Source organism: Anser anser (genome assembly GCF_964211835.1).
Source record: "Anser anser genome assembly, chromosome: 13".
Taxonomy (NCBI): domain Eukaryota; kingdom Metazoa; phylum Chordata; class Aves; order Anseriformes; family Anatidae; genus Anser; species Anser anser.
Window position 1 is genome coordinate 5,127,982 of NC_139734.1, and position 17,605 is coordinate 5,145,586.

The following is a 17,605-nucleotide window of genomic DNA, read 5'->3' on the forward strand; positions in this document are numbered from 1 at the left end:
ACTTTTCTCTTTGGAGTTCACAATCCTAACAAAAATTCCTCCTTTTGCTGTGACTAAGCAAAAAGAATGAGGCATTTTTTAATTCGCAATTTTGAGAAATGTTTTCCACGCAGATTTTCTGATATACAGATGCCTGAGTGTGCACTTAAAAACACAAGTTTAAGAAAAGAGTCCCCACCCACGGACATTTGAAATGGATGCCCCCAAGATTTCAAGCATGAGCCATCTCTGCTTTTTTATTTTCACCATGTAACTAGTTAAGCTGCGGAGGAAAGTGGTTTGAGAGTCAATGAAAGTTAAAAGCATTGGAAGCAAGCATGTTTTAATCTTCTGCATAATCACAGTAATTTCCAGGGAAACAGCGATGATGTGTTTTGTCTGTTTAAGGAAGTGAATTTCCCTCTGGTCTTAATTTTAGCTAAGTTGGAGCATAATCCATTGCTTGGTACACAGTGAACCTGTCCTATCACCTTCCAGTCAAACATACCTAGATCCTTATCTAGATATCTATCATCTCTAGGTACACAGCTGGAATTCACAGGTAAAGGTTCACCTAAGGCAGGGCTTTAAACTGCAACTTTTTACTCACTTTAAATGTTTTGTTAGTGAACTTGCTTTTTGCTACTTCCATGTTGTGCTTAGTGATACATGGAGATGTTTAGGGTACAGCTATTTTAATAACATTATTTGGCAATTCAGGCATTAATTTTTATTTGGACAATCTCAGGGTATACTCCAAAGATGAGCTGTACACAGATAATAAATGCAGCGTATTAATTCATGCAGTATGTACCAGTTTAGTCAGGGAAGTTGGGGTTTTACCCAGCAGCAAGGGAAATAACACTGGTCATGGCATTTTCTACCAGAGAAGACAGTCTTACTGACTTACTGTATTGTAACAGTTCTTTGAGTTTAGCTACACTTCAAAGAGGAAGAAAGATGAACAAACATTTCAGGACATTTTCTCTTACACAGTAATGTGGAGATTAAAGTTTTTAGATTTAACAGCTGTGAGTATTATTTTGCTCAATCTTCTGAGCACTGTAATGCCACCATCATGGGGCAAAAAATGCAGAAGGACTCCAAACAACTGTTCACACCAAGACAGGAGATTAATACAGAGACTAGCACAATTCTTAGAGAAAGAAAGGTTAAAAAAAGAAGAAAAAAAGAGGAAAAAAAGACCTCTGAAACAACGTGGGGTTTTTGTTTTGTTTTTTGGCTAAAAAAAAACCTGTGCCACACAAATACCGGTCACATTTATAAAAGTGCGTTGGCACTTTTTATTCACAGACACCAACATGCTTGTGTAACATGTACAATTTCAGAGGCAGGTAGCTTTTGATATTCTTAGTCCAAAATATTCAAGGAACTTCTGCAAAACAGCAGAGGATGTGTTTACAGGATTGGGTCATTCTCATGGGCTCAAAGTAAGAGCTCAAAGCAGAGACAGCAGAGCAAGGCAGCTCTGCCAGCACGGCGTGTAGCCCTGTTACCACCCGGTTCTGCCTCTGCTGACAGGTCCTACCCCGCGGCACCACCTGGGAGCACGAGGCATCTGCAGAACTTCCTGAAAGGGCTTGTTCAAACCCTGCTAGCTCAGACAACAAAAATCTGAGTGACTGCTTGCACAGACCACACAGCTGAATCTCTAAACTTGATGGCATGGCTTAACATTTAGGGAACTGGATCATTTTAATAAGAATAAAGCACGAGTCACAGTAGCAATTGCAAAAGCAATAAACTATTTGTACAGCACTAAATCAACCAGACAGTAAACCAGTCTTAGACTTGATTTTTGAAGGAAGGGAGAGGAATAAACTGACATTGTTGACCATTTCTTCAGCTTACTTTTAGGAATGTTTTTGCTCTGTAAAAGGGACAGAATAATCACAATAGCAAATTATGGTTAGCAACAAAAAACAGAATTTTATTTGTTAGCAAATGCAGTGATACTCAAAAAGCTCATTTTGTTAGAAAATCTTTCCATCAACTTAGAAACAGAGGCCTCACTCCAAGTCTATCACTACTTGGACTGATCATAGTAGTGATGCTAGGACAAAGTTCACTGTCGCAGGATTTTGGTAAGGATTATTTAAGTGCCCATTCCCCAGTTATCATCAATCTGATTGCTCACTAGTACCCAAAAAACAAGTCAGTCTTTACCTTTATTGCAACTGCAACTCAAATGTTTCTAGGTGAGAAGGCTGATAAATTCACAAAAATCTAAAAAAGAAAAATAGTAAATAGTGAAAATTCTAGGCATCTCTTAGGTTATAAACATATCTAAACAGACCATTTGATCCAACATTTTTCTGGATTGGTGATGCAAACTTTGTCAGCTGTTGTTGGCACTATCATTTACACAATTGCAAAATACTACTTGCTGTTAAAAACATCAACAGACTGATCCTGCATGTTAAATCAGGGGATACCACTAGAAACTCCTTACGTTAACAGTCTGGAGTGCTGTATTTTCACCTAAATTCCGAGTGCCTTCAGATATTTCAAACATGTAACATGCTGCCAATCACTCTTCCTGACAAAAAGTTTCCAAAATTTACTCTTGGTTGAAACCAGCATTATGATGTTGCACTGCTTTTAATAGCATCAACTTTAAAGCTTTGGTAGCCTGGTATTCAAAGTTTACTTTTCATGAACTTATTAAAGTTAAATCTACAGAATGCTATCCAAGTTACAGAAATATTTTTCATGTTCAGCTTTTTAGCTGGAAGGTAAACTTATAAACTAATAGATAATGTGTAACGAATGTATTAAACTGTTTTATCTGTCTGAGGAACAGTCCCACAGAAGAATTACCTTAGAGAAAGAGCCACCAGAAACACTTCCCCCCCTTTACATCTGCATCCAATGTCTGCACAGAGACCCTAATTCAGAGAGGTAGGAAAGCAAGCGTTAAAACCGTTGAGGTGGTCCTAAAATCTCACACTTTGGGTATAGAGTAGTGTTAGCATACACACAAGCTATTATCAGTATCTTATTATCATGCATATATTCCAGAAATTATGATCCACGTTAAATGAGGATTAATCTCCATACAACAGTAGTTTAAGTGGATGTAGGTTATACCTGAATAACTGCTACATTTTTACAGTGACAGATGGGGGGAGAGATGGTGAGACTGCTTACCACCTGGTCGTTTTTTATTGGGTGGTGTGACCTGAAAGAAACCTTACCTGAAAGGAACCTTACACTTGTTTCCATGCATCACTTACCTTTCTGCGTATGTGACTATTGTTCATCAAACCATCTATGAGCAATCAACATGACCAGCCCACTGCTAGAACAAGTTTTTATCTTAATTTACATTAGACTAAAATTCCCAGACTGTCTAGCATGCTCTCTTTTTCAGTCCAGTTTTACATGACGGTAAGGTATTGTTCTTTAAAGGCTTGTAAGAAAAACATACTCAAGAGACCAAGCTTCAGTGAAATACTGAAATGCCTACGCAGCTTCTCTTACATGAACCAGAACAGCAAGGGGAATGTATAACCACAAACAGACTGAGTACTGACAATCCCACAATGTCCAGAAGTAGTATACTCATCCAAGCAGGATGCTCTTCATGGTTTTCTAAGGCATAACCTTGCTCCTATCCCAGTTTCACCAGTTTGACCCTGAGTTTTATTATGAATAGCAAGCTTAGTTTCCCCTTCTTCCTTCCTCTCTTCCCCATAGAGATACCCTTCATAATGAAAGTAGTTTTGACCACATTATTTAAACATGGTAGAGCTTGTAAAAATGCAAAACCATTTGCATGCTTACGAAATAAAGGGAGAATATTTTCATAATGAAAATTAAACACATATCAAGCTAACAAAGGCACAAAAACAAGCATCTTAAATTCAGTATTGAACTATACTGTGTAAATACACAGTATGAATCAGTTGTACGTGCAGCTGCCTTCATGTAAAGTAACGTGCAAAATGAGAAATTAATGGGCTACTGGGCCAGACAAACTACTCCATCCTCACTTCCTACTTCTGCATCTGGTGCAGAGGACCACAGGCACCGCAAACCAGGATCTCTTGCTTCCCCCCCCGTTACATTGCTTTGCTGTTATTTGACATTACCAGTAGCAGCAGATTTTTGTCTCAACTCTTCTTAATGTAACATTGAAAGCTATGGAAACTAATGTTGTAAAACTACACTTAACCTATATAGTATTGTGATTCTTCTTCTTTGAAGATGTATGTTTTTACTGTGAAAAAACTGTCACATTAAGAATATAAAGAGGATTGAAGATTTTAATGCCATAAATAGTACTTAAAACAAAACACATTTCGAGTTATATGCAACTAGGGCAAATTATTTTCTTGGATTCACAAGAACATGACCTCAGCATAATGGAAACTCAAACGGAGAAGTGACAACAGTGCAAAAATCCTGCTGGTTCCCTATCAGAGTCTTTAGGTTTGGGTTCATGGCAGCCAACTCAGTCCAACTCTGGACTGCTGTGATCACACAGACTGTTCCCTTGGGCTGCACATTCTGCAGCAAGGCACTTACATGAAGCTTTCAAGTCAAGCCAGGTACCCGAAGCAGCTCCCTATCCAGTCAGACAAGCGTAAGTGCAAGGGAGGAAGTGGCAATGTCAGTTTAGCTCAGCTGACACAGGATTACTTGCACCTTTACACCATAGCTTTGTAAGCACCTTAAACAAGCATAAAATGGAGCTAAAGCAGCCTCTACCCACTTTTTACTGTCCCATTCTGTTCCATCACCTTGCACCAAGATCCAGAGGGAGTGCTGGCTGCAGCTCTTGCAAGCTTACCATGCTCATGGTAGTACAGTGTTAGAAAAAAGCAACCAGATGCTGTAGGGTGATAACTAACCTACTTTATATTAAAAGCAACCCTCACCCTCCCCCCAAAAAAACACCCCCCCCAAAAAAAAAAAAAAAGAACAAAACAAAACCACCAACAACCACGGATATGTCTTACTAGAAATTAATTACAGACTAATTTTGTATACTCCAAAATATGCATAATTTGTTATTTATTGAAGGTCAGAAGTTAGTAATTTTCCTAATCCAAAGCAGTCATATGGTGCAGGAAACAGAGAGCAGGTGACTACTGAGTTGAAAGCTTAAGCTATGAAAAGAATGCCCTCATTCATAAATTTGGGGGGGATTTGCTGTTAACCAACACTTGAACCAACTTTCAGTGTGCAGTGATACGAACAGTTTCCAGCTCCTCAAACCTACCTAGCATATTTGAAAGTAGTGACATTTTATGGGCTGCTCAGCTCCTCTCGCTTCCAAGAGGAAACATGTTGAAAATGACTCACTGTGTGTTCTATCTGCCATGTACTTCAGGTGAGGATGATCTTTTCAACAAAATATTGCACGTGTAACTACTGGAAAGGAGACAAAGTGCCTGACATTGCTTGGGCGATGTGAAACGTTTCAGTAAATGCGAGTGCCCACATCAATTCACTGTTTTTTGCAGCAAGACACTTGCATCCTCTTACCAGCAATTATCACAGCACCGCCTCCTTGTACCCTTACCTCTGGCTTCGCTCAGCCCTACGAGCTCAACAGCATGCTGATGGACTGCATCAAGTGCATGCACTTGGTTACGCTTGGAAAGACCCCTGCGGATTTCTGTACCACCTGCCATACACAGGTACAGAACTGTTAACCGCAACCTTGTGCAAAGTTAGACACTGTTTTGTAGTACCTGCGTAAGTGCTTCTGTGGCCTAACCAGACAGTGAGGCCTCTGTGTATTCACTGAGCACGAGAAACTGTCAGTGCAAGGCCTTAGCGGATGAATGCTCCTTATCTGCAATCCAGTGCGTCTCTGTACTCCTTTCTCAGTAGATTTCCTGGTTCAATTAGTATGGGTGGCTCCTAGTGTACAGAAATGCACATAATGTGATTTATAGAATAGTAACCTACTTAAAACATCGAATCAGACTTGTGGCCAGATAAGCAATCATTACAGAAACAAATGATCTTTTATTTTGGGAGATTCTGTATTTTAGCAAATACTGCCTTATAGGAGGCTTGCTATTGACCCAGGTAAGCTGGATGTAAAACGAGCTACAAGTTGCTCAGTTGTCAGAAACTTGCACACCTTTAGCTTTCACTTCAGAAGACCAGTGAGACGTTGGTTTTAGTTTCAAGCTCATCAGTACACATTATGCTGAACCAAGCACAGTTTGTTTGCTCCAGCAGAGTAGCTAATAGAAAAAAATTTGGGGCAGGAATCAACAGGCGTGTCCTCTTGATGCTGTGGCCTGATAGCACTCTGACAGCAGGCACACGACTGGATGAAGGGCTCCCCCCTGCAGGCTCAGCACCAGAGCCCGGCCATGCGGCCATCCACAGCCAGGAGGCCTCTGGGCTCCACAGCAAGAAGCTGGAGAAGCTGTTGGACATATCAATGTGCCACTGTTTCTATCTGTAAAAACGTTTCTACTAATATGGGATGGTAAGAAAAACTTGCTTGCACTAGCAGACTCTTAAAGAAAGCCAAACACAGGTGTTAGTGCTGTTCTTACGTGATGCATAAAGATTTTCTGACTGCCACAGAAGTGCCTTGGGGCACACATGTGCTCTGCAGAAACCATTTGTTTTCTGCAGTGCCTCCTACATTCTTTTCCAAAAGACTGAACTGGGGAATAGAAAAAAAAATGCTTCTAACAACTACCAACACTGAACAAAAATTTCTCTTTGCAATATTACATACTTAATAATATTATTTATTCAGATCTTTGTGCTAATATTTGTCTACTTTCATGAGCTGAATCTGTGCAAACAATGCTCTTAGGAAGGGTTAAGGGTCAGTTACCAAGCAGGACAGTTACTCAATTATTTTATGGGTGACTCTGACAATGTAGAAGGTATACAGGGGATACCACCCCGCTGCAAAGGGTTTGATGGGCAGAGATATGGCTATGCATGCAACTATTTGGGAACAGGGGAAAGTATATTAAGAGCTAAGCAGCAGCTCATGCATGCTTGGCATTTGTTTTGTGTTGCATTGTTTAAGCTTTGAAAAATTTCCATATGGAAATGAGGGTTTTTGGAGTGCTCAGCATCACCAAGTGTCTTACTTGAAGAACTCCTGCAGGCAACTGACATCTGACCTGGCAGACTGCAGCAGAGCTCCCAGAAACAATCTCACAAATCAGGTTCAAACATTTTATTAGCCTGAATGCTTTTCGGCCCAGCTGGAAACTGCCCTTGCTACATCGTGGAGTTTTAGTCCAGTCTGAGACTAGGCAACTTCTGCATCAAGGTGACTGTCAGTTTCTCCCACAAGAATCAAACAGGAGACCCTAACCCAGCTCCCCAGACAGCTGTTTGCCTGCAGCTTGCTGACTCTCCTAGGAATGCAGAAGAGCTTAAGCGATCAGTGAGAGTGCCCACGTGTCACCATGGGCTCACATAGACACCCCTCTGACCACCCCAAACGTTTGGTAAGGAGGTCTCCCTGAGTGCCAACAGAAACTTAAGCAAGTTTTCTCAGGGTGTTAACAAGGTTCATAAGGAAAGGCGATCAAGAAACATCTTGCAAGAATCTGGAAGACGTCCAGGCTCCCTCAGAAGTTGATTGTTAGCATCAATGTGAGAGGAAAAAGCCATACCTAGGGCCGTCTCTTTGAGAGAGCATCTGATAATACACCTTTCCTCCACTCCCCACTGCTCTACTAATAGCTTTCCATTTCAAAATTAAAAAGCCTCAAGGTTAATGGAGGAAGGCTTCAACAAGAAACCCTGAAGTCAAGTTTCTCTCTTCAGTCAGCTCTTGTTCGCAGTGTTCTCAACACAAGCCCAATTAAAGCCTGCAAATTAAGAAGTGCCACAGGGGACATCGCTGAGAGACCACTTGTTCCCCAGAACGTTCTATTCCTTCTGCTAAGAAAGTAAATAATTTGCTTGATAGAAAAACAGTATTAAAGGAGTGATTAAAGGGATCTGTAGCTTCTCTGGCTCCTTGTCACACTGGCTGCTATGCCTAGATTATCTATGCCTGGCATTACAAGTAGTGCAGAAGAATCTTATTATATTGAAGTGTCTTGTTGTTTTAAGAACTCAACTGCCTGTTTCAGATTCTGGCATGCCATTCATTCTGCACTAGGATGCTCAAGAACAAGGAGATATACCTAAAGCTATGCCAGACAGATCTGTGCAGCCAGCACGGGAAATGGTGTAACCTGCCACGCACACCAAGCTCGGTATGGACAGCTTAACTCAGCTAGCAGAAATGAGGAGAACTTCACTGGTGAAAATCTGTTCTCATGAAGCCGCCCACCCAAACAATACTCACTGTCACTTTCTGAGCAATCTTCTGAGAATGAATTCAAGAACTTCAGAGTCTCCTTGGAGAACTGCTGAGTCTCCAGCTTACCTAGGTAAAGTGGCCAACTTCCCACCAGTTTTCCAAAGATGACTGGAAGGTCTTCAATTCTTCTTAAAAAGCAGAACTGCATAAGGGTTAAACGTCTATCATAATTACAGTGCTAGTTATTAGCAAGCATAAAGGTATACTGCAGCTGCTAATGGAGCTTTATTCTGTACCACAGGCTTCATAGAGGCGGCAGCAGCTGCAGATGCGCAGTCCCCAATAACCCCAGCTCACAGCCCAGAGACACGACACTGTACACCGGGGTGCAACTGGGCAGCACTGCTCACGAGGAGCCTTGTGACACATGGCACACTTGTGGACTGCTGTGGAAGAGCAGCATTCAGGTAAGAACCTTCGTTAAAGAGACAACTGCTGCTACTCAAATTACTTTTCTAAAGTTGCACAGCAAATGCACAAACAAGTAATTCTATAAACTAGACATCTAACTGCAGTAAGTGCAGTTGAAACTGAATAATTACACACACGGAGTAACACACTTCAGATGCAATTCAGATGCACGTCTTGCTCACTGTGAGCAGTGGTTCCAAAGAAACCATAACCACCACTTCCTACAGAACAAATCTACCGTTGTGTGTCTCCTACAATGAAAGTCACATTTATTAAGAAGTGTTACTTAAATTTAGAATGCTACACAGTTAGGTAAGGCACCAAGCTAAGTAGAACAAGGACAGAGTGCACTGTACTAATACTGTTTTCACCTTAAAATGGGTTGCACGGTATCATAAAATATCTTTAAAAGTAAATAGATCTGCTGCACAGATCTAATAAGTCATTCTGCAAAACATAACCATTAACTGGACATTAAGATTTTTTATTTTTTAACATGTTGACCATGCTTATACCAGAAGCAAAGCACAATGAGGTACGCTAAATGTGTCATTAGCAGCTATTTTAAAAATAAATTGTACATTTATCATAAACGTACATTTTTATAGAAATCTTCTGAACACAAGCATCTCTGTGAAGCATCTTATTCACTTGCAGTCTTATTTTCTATAATAAGTAGTACTAAACCAGAACACCGCTTCAGAGTTACTACAATAATATATAAGTCTTTAATTAGTAAGTTTTAAGAGTGCAAGTGTTGGAATGTAATGTGCTATTTTAAGCTTGTCCTTGTCATGCCAACTTGTTTGTAATTTCAAAGGTTTTCAGGAAAAGTTAGGTTTTTTTCCATTGGTATGTACATTAATATTTTAATAGCCATAATGCATCTATACTATTAACATTCCTGATGATCAGTGCATGGAAATAAGAGCATTTTCCCCACACACTAACAAAAGTAACAAGCAAAAATAATTAGACAAGGTATGGCATCATCACACTGTAGAGGAAATGTACATACTCTGATTTTTAACACTTAACAGCTGTTTCTGATAGACCAGTGAATTTATAATAAGAATTTAAAAAAGAAAGAAATCTGTTGCCTAACAGGCAAGTTACAAGTATGCTTTTAGAAAAAAAGATGCTCAGCTGATGCAACAGTAATGTACTCAAAGGAACAAAAATCACATCAACATACAGCAAAGGAAATCCTAGGTCACTGGTTTCCTCCACACTGAACAGCTGTCGTATTCAGGTATAATAGATTTAAGAGCCTTGAATTTAAAACGATCCAGCTTGGAGACTTTTAAATCTGTGATAATTGGTGGATCACTTTATCTCCACCTTGGAGATGAAGTTATCTCACCTGGAAGCCTAGTGATCTCCCAGCTGCACAATATCCAATGATCTGACATCAACTGTACTACAAAGCAAAAACATGCAAAATTTAAACTGTTTTATCAATATCTAGGATTCCTTACAACACGCTTTACTGAGCTGAAAAGTACTTCTTGATTTCAACGGAAGGTCTGAGGCTTAACTCTGGAGCAAAGAGGGAAGCAATTTCCCATGTCCACATTACACAGCTATTAACCTAAGAGCAAACCTAATACAATGCATGCTAACCTTTTGATGCCATAGCATTAGCTCCACCCTCACTTCCAATAAGCAACTCGCATACACAAACTTGAAAAATAATTCATTAAATAAATCAACATTCTGGCAACATGTTGGCTAGCAGAAAATATCTCCCCCCTTAACTCCATGCCCACCATCACCTTTCTTTACTTCTGCTCCTCTATTTCTGAAGAATGCCTGTGCAATTTATTTCCGTATTGACAAATGGCTCCACATGCCTTCTAAGCTTTCTGCCATCACTAGGGTCATCTGAAAAGGTAAAGTAACTCCCTGGCAAATTGTACCGACACGCCTGCCTCACACACTGCTCATCAAACCTAACCTTTGCAGAAGATCAGGTTCAACCTGGCACGGAGATTAGTCTTGGCTCCAAAGCTACTATGAGCTACGGCAGCGCTGTCAGAAGCAGCCCAGTAGCCTGAAGAGTCCAAGGGCTTCCTATCTAGGCCAACAGCAGCGCGGGGAGCTGCCGCCCCCACCTCTCATTCCTAACCTCTGGATCATGTACTTGGTCAGGTAAATAATGTTATGTGCTGCTGGCACACGATGAAAGCCATGTCTCGATTACAAGTATACTTCATATGAAGTACGAGGTAGAAGCTGATAGCTCTAAGGAGCAGCAGGGTAGGGAAAGGAAACCTACTGTAGTTTATTTAAGTTCTCTCCAATTATTTTTGGAGATCTCGGCTGAGTGGCTCGATGCAGATCACGCTAAGTATCTATTGTGATGAAGAAAACTGAAACCGCACCTCCCCAGCAGTTCTGGCAACTAGTCAGTCTTCCTCTTTGCAAACGTGAGCCTTGCTCTGTATGGGGCTTTTAGCTCAGGTTCACATAAAATCTGTGAAAACTTCTCACAGTTCCAGCAGATCCAGGACTCTGACAAGACTCTCCGAGCCAACCGCTCAGAACACAAACAGCAATCTGTGGGGAAGGGCCCTGGCACTTTCAGGCTTCACCTGAACCATGTATCATTATAGAAGCAGAAGGAAGAAACCCGTCACACCACTTCAAGCATATGTTTTACTTTCAGCATGACACAAGCTACTCCGTGAGCGTGTGGCCACAGAAGTAATTAGTGCTGTGTTCAGTTTTCATTTTTATGTGCCTGCCTACAAAGTTCAAGATTTTGAGGAAGCATGCAGTCATTAGTGCCTGTGGATTATGGACAATCCTAATTTCTTTTTCCCCCTCAACTGAAAAACAAGGACAAACAATAGCAAATTGTTAATAATTCCTAGCCACCTATTCCACTTACCAAGGAGAAATACTCTCTCTTGAATTTCCCCTTTGGACCTGCTGTACAGCTTGCCTACTCCCCTGAGCACCTCCCAGATGGAAAGGTATCAGAGCGATCCCAGTTACAGGGGGATGAGGAGGTACGGCAGCTTTGAAACAAAGCTGAACACAAAGTAGTCGCTCTCTAGCTGCTGTGGAATACAGGAAAATTAAGGTAGTGTGGCCAGCTTTTGATAAGTACCTTCCACAAAACAGGTGTTCTTTGGAAGAGACTGTACCAGCTAAATAACAATCCAACATATGAACAAATAGAACAAAACTGTAAGTTTTGTTTCTCAGAAAATTGCCTTCTTCCTTCTGTGAAGCTTCCCTCCTCTCTCCTGAAAATATGAATGTCCTGAGGCACAGTGACCACAGGCCTATACAATGAAGACTTCCCTTAATAATTAACTCCAATTCTTTTTAGCATAAGAAATTTCTTATGAAAAAGATTTTTCTTACGAACAGGCACTCAATCACTTGTCACGTTAACTACCTTTTTATTAATGATTAACTTTAATAGATTATGCATGTTTATTTGGCTCAGGCTCTGACTACCATTTAAATATTTCACTTGGGAATTAACTTCATTTAAAACAGCATAATAGGGTGCATTTGTTTTACTAGATGAGTATCTTGCCATCTCTTGGAATATATCTGTATCTAACGCCTTGCCTTAGTGACTTGTTCAAGAGTTGCTTCCTAGCTTTATAAACGGGCTGGAGCATAATCTCCTTGTTAGAAGGAGGTGTCATCCACAGAACACCGGTAGTTTATTGTGCTGAAAATTTATAGCTGCTGATAAACATTGGATTATTGAGCCAGCAGACAACAGGCGACACTGCCACTTGCTAGCACAGCATATGTTACACATAGCGTTAAAGATAAGGCGTAAGTAAAGTTTGCATGAGATGCAAATCCCTCAGTAATTAACATATCATGTAAACCTTATCACAGGCTTTTCTTGGGCAGTGCAGGGGAAGGAAATTTGTCATGCCTGTTTTAAGTTTTATATAACTGTATAGTTTAAAACAACAATGCAGGGGATTTTGCAAATACAAAGAAGTGGGAAGGAAATTAAAAATACATAAATATTTACTAAAATAACTTCTACATGGAAATATTTAAGATTTCCATGGAACTGTGTTAAATACAAATTTTGTATCCAAGCATGAAGAACAGAACAAAAACATTTTTTTCCTGGAACTAGGGAACACTGAGTTATGTCTCTTATTTGGGAGAAAGGATTGGTTTGGGGATTTGCTTGTCTAAAATTTAAGATTTCCACATGGGAGGAAGAAACATCCACGGTTCCCATCATTGCAGTTACTCAGAGATGACAAATCCTAATGACTCAAAATGTAGAACTCGAAAATAGAAAGATGGTATGTTTCTAATTGCTATTTGTAGCATTATTTGCTATCTTTTTGCACTCAGAATTGGCAAGGCACGCAGATTTACTTTTAATATTAAACGGCAAAGCATATCGTATCTGTATTTTTAAGCTGTAACGGTCCAAAAGGAAAATAACAATGAAGTAACGACAGATACCACCTCCAACCTGACAGCCCCCTTTCACAGCCTCTGGGGGAGCAGAGCGGTCGGTTTACTTTCTACGGAAACAAGTCACAATTTACAAAACGCTTCTCGGTGACCTCAATCTCCATTTCCTGAGCATCCTGACCGAACAAAAAGAACCCGAACCCAACGCCTCCCGGGCACCCGGCTGCCGTGCAGGCGCCGCCAGGCCGCGCCAGGGCCAGGGACCGCCTCACACCGGCAGCGGGCCGCATCCCCAGCCCGGCACCGGCCGGGGGGCTCCGGGAGAAGTCTCAGCCCCGGCTGCCTCCGCCCAGGGCCGCGGTCCCACGCCCGCCGTGCAGGACCGGCCCCGGAGCCGGCTCCCGGAGCCCCCCGGCACTGCTCGCCTCAGCCCCGCGGGGCGAGGAGCGGCCCCGGGGCCGCCGCAGTTGTGTTGCGCCGCGCACACTCACCTCAGCTCGCCTCGCCTCGCCTTCACCTCACGCCGCCCGCCTCAGCTCGGCCGCTGCTAAAATGGCTGAGAGCCGGCGGGGGGGTGATGGAGGGGAAGGGACGGCGGGGGGGAAGCGGGAGGAGGAGGAGCGAGCCCCCGCTCCGCCGCCAACGCTCCGCCGCTTCTGCTGACGCGACGCCGCCGAGGAAGGGGCGGCGCGGGGCCGGGGTGGCGGTGGGGTCGGGGTCTCCTCAGCCCGTCCCCTCAGGCTCGAGGTGTCCCCCTGCAGCCCGAGGCCGGGGGGCAGAGCAGGGGGACCCCACGGGGACTTACTGGGTGCAAGAAGAGGGTTTCAGCCGCAGCGCTGAGGAGAGCAGCTCGGCTTGCTCACAGTGCGGTTCGCAAAGCCAGAGGCCACAAATATCCCTGTGATTCATGCAAAAGCTGGCCAGATGGTTATACATGGGCTGCAGTCTGAGGCTTCTTCCAAGCAGGGCGAGCACAAAATAACTAACTTTCGAGAAGACGCATAGCCACATCTTAACAACATGTAAAAGAAGAGAAAACATGCCATGCTCCCATCAATCCCGAGCAGACGTCCAGCACAGTCCTCCCCCAGCCCATATGGAGCTCGGCAGGATGTGAAAAAAGCGAAACTAAAAAACAAGCAGTAACTATATTTGGTATCAGGAATTTGTTCCTATTAAAGACAGCACCTTGCAGGAGGCTAAAATCTGGCAACAGCTGAATATGCAATGTGGGCGTTACACGTAATAATTCCTAGAAAAGCACAAAGTGCATCACTTCCTTGCATCGAGGCTGAATTGAACTACCGTGTGGTTTTTGCTTTGCTTGGGCCATATGAATTTTAGGGCAGCCCCTTATTGCTCTCACTTCGTTGTAATTTGTTTCAAACCTCACTGTTTTCCTTATTGTCAGGTCATTGCTAATGAAAGAGCCTGGATTGTGCAAGATGCCCAAAGGCACATCTGCTTTATGCAGACTTGGTATTTCTTGATCTAACCTCTCCCTATTAAGGAAGGGTTAGGCAAACAAACTTGGTAGAGATTTATTTTTTTTTTTGCCAACTAAAACACAGACACATTAGCCTGTTTTCCAAATCTTTCTCATAAATGGTCAGTGGGTAAGAGAATATATTTGCAATTTGTTCCAAGTATTTTTTTCCTCCTGTAGTCTTAAATTTTAAGTTAATAGAGCTTAGTGACGAAGTATCCTGCCAGTGGGTAAGGAAGCATGTTCCGTGTGGGAGCCACCCAAAGCCCTAGAACGGCCACGCTGGGTCAGAACAAGGACTGGCTGGTACAGTCTGCTGCTTCCAGCAGGGGCTGGCACCCTCGGGGAAGAAAACGAAGTCTGCAGCTCAGTGATTTTTAGCTAAAAGTAGCATATTCCTGCCCTTGATAGACAAATTTGTAGAAGAAAAATCCAGTTGCTTTCTTAATCCCTATAATCTACAACCCGATGTAATTCCACAGTTTTCATGCTCTGTGAAAATCACTCCTGTATGTTTTGAGCCTTCTGTCTGGTATTTCCATTTGATATCCGTTGACTTCTGTGCTAATTATCCATGAATTACTGCTCTCTCATAACGGTCTCCATGTCACTCCTTGTTCTGTAGGTCTGTGCCACAGCTTCCGTGCACTACTACCTCATTCATCTCTCTTCTAGGCTGACAAGTCTAGTGTTCTCCAGGTGCAGTGCCCCGGGACTTTGAAGAAATTTAAGCTGGGGCTCCCATCCCTCTACCTCACACTGCTTAGTCTTGCTCCCACGTCAGTTTCAGGTGCTGTGTGTTGTGTGGTGGCTGCAACTCTTCCCTCACACCCTCCTAAAAGGAGACCTCACCAAGTCATTGGACCTCCTTTTCAACCTCCCCTCGGCCCTGGACAAGGCAGTCCTGAGTGCCACAGGAAGGCCAGTGGGTCATTCAGGTTCAGTGGCATGGTCTTGTGTGCTCAACAAAATGTCCTTCCCTTAAATCATTTCTGAGCCTCGGATCCTCACACTCCCTCCTCATTTATTTTTTTTTTTACCCCCCAATTGTCCCATTAAACAGAAGGTATGCTCTCCACATTCCCTTTCCTCTAGCCTTTTCCTGTGCCTGCAGGGCCTGACAGATTTGTTAGGGCTGGGCTAGCAGCTGTCCCTAAAAGAATAAGACAAAAGCCCTTCACACTCACAGAGATACTTGCTTGGCCCTGCAGTGAGCTGGTTCCTCAGCCGAACCAGATGGGACCTACCCTGCCCCCTTGCAGGCAGAGGCAAGAAATTGTGACTGTCCCCAGCAGCTGTAGGGCAGATCAGCTGAAACATCCACAGCCCCACAACCCCGTTACCTCTGCAGAGCCCCTCTGAATCTCTGATAATCTGTTTTGCTTTCTGGCGTCTCTTCCATAGTTCTGTTTTCTTTCCAAGATGGGAGAAGTGGGAACTCTACATTTTAGATGGTCTAGGCTTTACCATTTTTCTGCAAAAATAATTTAAAAAACTAAAAATTATTACTATCATGTTCAATACCAATGGTTTCCTGTTTAGTAAAATGAATAAATTGCCAAGAGACTCCATCATCTGAAGTAGTGCGTACATCTGGTTGCATTTTCACCTCTCAGAACTACGTTTTGTAATTTTAAATCACTTCTTCCTATTTTCATTAAGACCTACTTAAAAAAAAAAAAGAGAGAGAGAAAACTTTAATTAAACAAAAGTAATAGGCACAATTTATAACTTCTGCACACAGTTAAAATATTGATTTTTTAATGTATGATAAATATATGACATCTCTTTAACTCATAGTATCTTAAGTCAAGTAAAAAAGCAGTTGAAAGGAGCCCAGTTTATAAGATGATACTAAGCGCCCACCAAGAACTACGCACTCTGGAATTTATTTGTTTCAGAAGGATGAGCTTCTAAGTCAGTTTGATAATTTCAGCAACATCGGAAGAAACAAAATGGTTAATTACAGAAAAAAATTGGTTCAATACAGAAAAAAGATAACCTGTCAGGTTACAATTATGATAATGAGTCCTAAATTAAGCTTGCCAAAGACAAGGTGTACAAGTGAAGAGCCAAAATGCGCCTTGTTCCAGGCAGGTTCTAGAAACAGCACCCCGGGCAGCCTTTCCTGTAGCTACAGGTATGCCAATGCCTGACTGAAGTATGGAGGATTTACTGATGTAGCTGTTGGTCTTCTATTTGTCATAAAAAATAGTTACATTTAAATGCATTCTTTGAAAACTTGCCTATATCGTCTTTTGAAAACAAATCAGAAATAGATTTATTTGCTCTCTATAAATAAACAGTTAGGGTCAACTACCAATACACTGAGGGTAAGTAGAATATGTCCTAAGGCTTCCAAAAAGGTAGCTAAGAAAAGCAAACCTGTTGTCAGGAGGTTTACATTTATTACGAAAGGGCTGAAACTCCTCTGCAAATATTTCAGGAGTCCATGAAGAAAAATAGTAACTGCCTTAATGCAACAGTATGTCACACGGTTTTTAAAAACAAGTCTGAATGAAAGGGATCTCTTTGTCTCCCATCGCAACTGCTTTGTATCTTTCCAGTAACTAAAAAACAATGATGAATTCAGTGGAGTGTTATCAGTATAACAGAACTTCCCAGATGGTGGAATTGTCCTGTACCACCCCTAATTTTCATCTTTATCACAGAGGTCAAAAAGAAGCAAGAGAAAGGTATGTTGAGTAGAGACTAAGGCCAATCTAAAAGATCTCTGTTTTTCACCTATGATGAGATGAAACCTCTGAAATAGTCAATAGTTTCTCACCTCATTCCTGGCTTCAGCAAGGGAATTGCATAATTTTAACTCTTTTAATCTAAGTAGTAAATCAATATTTGAAGACTCGTGGGTTGTTTATTTATGTTAGGTGGCTGGTGAAATCAAGTACTTCTGTGATGCAATTCCGGTTTTACACAGTGTACAGTTAGAATCAAAACAGCAGAAAACTAACTTTGCA

The 17,605-nt window shown here is 41.9% G+C and overlaps 2 protein-coding genes across 15 annotated transcripts in view; one reads left to right on the forward strand and one right to left on the reverse strand.

Moving 5' to 3' along the window:
* The window catches only part of ACSL4 (acyl-CoA synthetase long chain family member 4), a 39,221-nt gene extending 24,948 nt beyond the window's left edge, over positions 1–14,273 (reverse strand). For 2 of the 12 annotated variants that reach the window (XM_083797356.1, XM_083797363.1), the window contains exons 1-2: positions 2,821–2,859; positions 2,167–2,226 (exon numbers count right to left, since the gene is read on the reverse strand). The gene's annotated coding sequence lies outside the window, so the exon portion shown is untranslated. Of the gene's footprint in view, positions 1–2,166; positions 2,227–2,820; positions 2,889–13,632 lie in introns of those variants that run through there. The other 10 variants (XM_083797355.1, XM_083797359.1, XM_083797357.1 and 7 more) reach the window with 10 other exon arrangements.
* The window catches only part of NXT2 (nuclear transport factor 2 like export factor 2), a 73,098-nt gene that overhangs the window by 44,206 nt on the left and 11,287 nt on the right, over positions 1–17,605 (forward strand). For all 3 annotated transcript variants that reach the window (XM_083797450.1, XM_083797449.1, XM_083797452.1), the window contains exon 4: positions 8,556–8,721. In XM_083797450.1, coding sequence (XP_083653576.1) covers positions 8,556–8,721 — 166 coding nt within the window. The remainder of the gene's footprint in view (positions 1–8,555; positions 8,722–17,605) is intronic.